General features: G+C 33.5%; 1 protein-coding gene across 1 annotated transcript; it reads left to right on the top strand.

The window, feature by feature from the left end:
* Positions 1-1090: 1090 nt before the first annotated feature.
* Positions 1091-3383, top strand: LOC120080170. The gene is made up of 3 exons (XM_039034743.1): positions 1091-1701; positions 2643-2815; positions 3072-3383. The coding sequence occupies exons 1-3, from the start codon at positions 1219-1221 to the stop codon at positions 3175-3177; spliced, it is 762 nt and encodes a 253-aa protein (XP_038890671.1). The 5' UTR covers positions 1091-1218; the 3' UTR covers positions 3178-3383.
* The last annotated feature ends 464 nt before the right edge of the window (positions 3384-3847 follow it).

Here is a 3847-nt window from a genome sequence, read left to right as displayed (position 1 = left end):
TGTTTTTTACTCCCGTTAATTCCAGCAGCCTTCAATTGTTCACGGACTCTCATTCTTCCTTCAGTTTTCTCTTTTTTCATAACTTTTATCATTCTTCAAATGCATTTAAATGGTTGATTATTTTTAAACTTATTATTTAAGTGACGTGGATAAACAAGTAAAATTGTGTTTATGTTTTTAAATTCTAAAAAATAGGAGAAAATATGTGTTGTTCGGTTTGCCTAAAGATTACAAATAAAATATTATTTTAAAACTCATTGTTTTATTTAAGAAAAGAATGAGGTAAATATTGGATTATTTGAAGATCTCTATATATTATATTCAAAGATTTATGCTCAAGAGTTACTTCTTACCTTAAATGTGTGAAACATTGTATAAGATAGATTACAATGTATGAAGGAAAAGGAAGATTGTGCAAGGGTTTAGGTTTTTTTACCTCTGAAAAAGGTTGTGCAAGTGTTGATTTTGTGGAAGTATTTAGATATAGGTGAGGCTCGTAAGATCGGAGTCGGCCGTTGACAGAATTGTCGAAAAAAATGGCTATGCCAAACGAATGCAAGGCAACGTGACATGAATCCAAGGTAACGTGAACTACTACACCATAATGCAATAGGAGGCTACGACTACAACAAATGCATGGTCAGAAATTTATCTTGCGGTTTTCTCTACCCAAGTGAGATTTGTAAAAACCCTATATTTTTTATTTGAAATATTTATTTTATTTTTTTCTTATTTTCTTTTAATTCATTCCTTGTTTAGTATGATGATAATTAATTGTAAATGTGCAACGTGAAATTTATTTGATTAGAGCGTACTTGTTGTTTTTGAAATGATTTCCAAACCATCTAACTTCCTATTTTTAAGCCTTATTGATATGGGTTAATTGAGGGTAATTTTGACCATTTCTACTTATTATTTTCGATTATTTAATTTCGTTTGCTATTTTGACCATTTCAAAAATTATTTGCTGTTTTTACAAACTAAACTTTAAATTTTGTCAGGTATCTGATTATCCCTACGTCTTGCATCAAAAATCAAATTACCAATTTTCTCAATATATATATATATATATATTGCTTAACAAATTTCTCTCTTTCTTCATCTTCCTATAAATTCAAAACCATTCACAAATTCTCAGTCTGTTGCAGAGAGAAAAATAAGAGAGAGAAAGAGGGTTTTTGAATAAAATCCTAAAACCCTTTCTTCTTCCTTTTAATCATGCTTCTCAGAACTGCATCAACTCCAATTCTCAATCCATGGAAACCCCATTTGAAAGAATCTTCGGCGGAGACGGAAATCATCCACCAATTTCCTAAATCACGGCCCCTCACACTCTCTGTTTCTTCGAAACTTTTGCCGCCGCCACCGATGATTGGGGGTCCGGCGATCAAGGTGATGCGAACTCTCTCGGAGTCCGATTTGGGTTACCTTTCAGTGGTGGGGAAGAGGAATCCGAGAATGGCGTTTTTGGATGGGAGATTGGGCTGTGGTGTCGACAATGTCGGGGAGAGTTCCGATTGCTGTGGCGATGGCAATGGCGATGTTTCGGATGGTGGCGTTTATGATTGTTTTAGTTTTTGGGATTCGGATAGTCAGAACGCGAATGCGTTGACAAAGACGGATTTGCTTTATCAGAGGATGATAGAGGCGAACCCTAAGAGTTCGTTGATACTAGGCAATTATGCTCAGTTCTTGAAGGAGGTACATGATATGAAAATTGAAATCCCATCTTCTTTAATTTTCTTGATATTCTTTACATTACATTTGGTTCTGTTTGTTATTCTATGTTTGGTTTATGAAGAAATTGTGGTTAGAGAATGAAATGAGAAATGATCATCCATTTTACTGGAAATCTTATTGTTTCAAATAGGAGTTTTTGTAAAATCTTGTTCTGACCCTCAACATTCATTTTCTTGATGTTTTTATATGGATCTTGATTGCCTGAACTGATGCTATTTCAAAGATCTTTAATCTGCTTTTACTTCTTAGAACTATATTGGCTTAGAATAGGCCTGGATTTTAGGAATCTGTTTGTGTTAAAAAGAATACCCAATAAAATTGATATTATCTTGTTAGCCATCTTTTAAATCAGATTTGTCTTCCCCGTCGATTACTGTTCTTAGGGAAGGAATTTACCTGCTGGAATAGGTCCATTTTTGTTCTTGAAACTTATCAATTTGTAATAAATTAGTCTTTGAACTTTGACATGAAACGATTCATCAATCAGATAATGTTCGCAATTACAAATTTCGAAAGTGCAATTGGTTTTTATATTGAAGTTGTTATACTAGAATGTGAAATGCCTTAGGAGTGAAGTTTGAACTATTGTTTGACTATTTATCAACAAATTTCATTAAATCCCCCTAACATTTTCGAAATAGGGACTAAATCAGTATAAATTTGGAAGCACATGGATTACAAGCTAAAGTTAGGGGATCAAATTGGTTCAGGATCAATAGGGTGTTTTTCTTAACCTTTGGTTTTTATACTGAAGTTGCTACAGGAATGTGAATACCTTAATTAGGGGTGAAGTTTGAACTATTGTTTGACTATTGTACAATTGTGCTTAAAAAGAAAAAAGCTTGTGGTTAGTCCTAGTTTCATTCTCAGCAATTTGTTGATTTTCTCTGGCTAATAAATAGGTTCTTGGAGACCTGATAAAAGCTGAAGATTATTGTGGAAGAGCAATGTTAGCAAATCCCAATGATGGAAATGTGATATCAATGTATGCTGATTTGATATGGAGTAATCATAAGGATGCCTCCCGAGCTGAGCATTACCATCTTGAAGCTACTAAAACTTCCCCTGATAATAGGTAAGAAAAATGGGATGATCCTGCTTTTTCATTAATTAAACCTAATTTAAGCATTCAATCCGAGCATAACGTAGTGTAGATAAAGGCACTAATATCATTCCAATAGTAGTTTGTTAAAAAAAGATACTTTGAGCTTCTGCATAACTTTTTTGAGAATCTGAAATTTTGGTAATTTCTCCGAAAATTTTTGCTATTTGGGACATTGTAATTGATTTGTTGTGGGGTTAATCTTGTTTTGGTTGTTTAACTGGTGCAGTTTTGTTTTTGCCTCTTATGCACGTTTCCTCTGGGAAACCGAAGATGAAGTCGACGACGAAGATGTGGAATCAACAGCTTTGGCTTGCCTCAACTCAGTCCTCTAACTCCTTCTTAGTTTCTCTCTCAAGTACCTTCATTCATTCATAGTGCATATCTTCTTAGATAGTTTTTTTTTTTTTAACCATGAAAGCGTAATAAGTATGCTCACAGAAAGCTCTAGTGATTTTCTTTTTCCCTCACCAATTTGATTCTCAAGTTGTTCTTTGTATACGCAATGCAACTAATAAGGAATATCCCAATTTGCAAAGAATCTTCCTCTCTTTCTTTCTTGGAATATCAGGAAAAGAGAACATATTTCTCCTCCATATTCTCTTTCAAAGGAATGTCATGTTATACTTAAAACGAAAATGAAGAACCTTACCTACTGAAAAGGTTCATGTTAAGGCATACATTCAAAAACATTTATCAGAAAACGTTTGTGAGGAGATTAATTAATTTCCATCAGGTCAATAATTTGATCTTGCATTCCGAAACAGGAACAAAGGGTGAAGGAATTTAGCATAGAAATGAGACAGACTCAAACTTGTTGGGCTTAGCTCTAAGAGAATGGGCTCAACTTTAAACCAAACTAATTGAAACATGGTCAAAGTCCCCTCTTATGCATTCAAAAGTTAAAAAAACCAAAAAACGGTCAAAGTCCTCTCTATTGTAGTTACATAAGTTTAGTTTAATATTTTGATGCTATGAATATCGAAATATTTCAATTTGTAATAT

This window comes from Benincasa hispida, chromosome 6, assembly GCF_009727055.1.
Source record: "Benincasa hispida cultivar B227 chromosome 6, ASM972705v1, whole genome shotgun sequence".
Classification (NCBI taxonomy): domain Eukaryota; kingdom Viridiplantae; phylum Streptophyta; class Magnoliopsida; order Cucurbitales; family Cucurbitaceae; genus Benincasa; species Benincasa hispida.
The sequence above is the reverse complement of the archived record's forward strand: the minus strand, read 5'-3'. Positions and strand labels throughout refer to the sequence as shown.

Coding starts and splice junctions, on each gene's coding strand:
- LOC120080170 (XM_039034743.1), top strand. CDS start 1,219: ATGCTTCTCAGAACTGCATCAACTCCAATTCTCAATCCATGGAAACCC. Junction 1,702..2,642: donor ATGCTCAGTTCTTGAAGGAG/GTACATGATATG, acceptor GCTAATAAATAG/GTTCTTGGAGACCTGATAAA. Junction 2,816..3,071: donor AAAACTTCCCCTGATAATAG/GTAAGAAAAATG, acceptor TAACTGGTGCAG/TTTTGTTTTTGCCTCTTATG.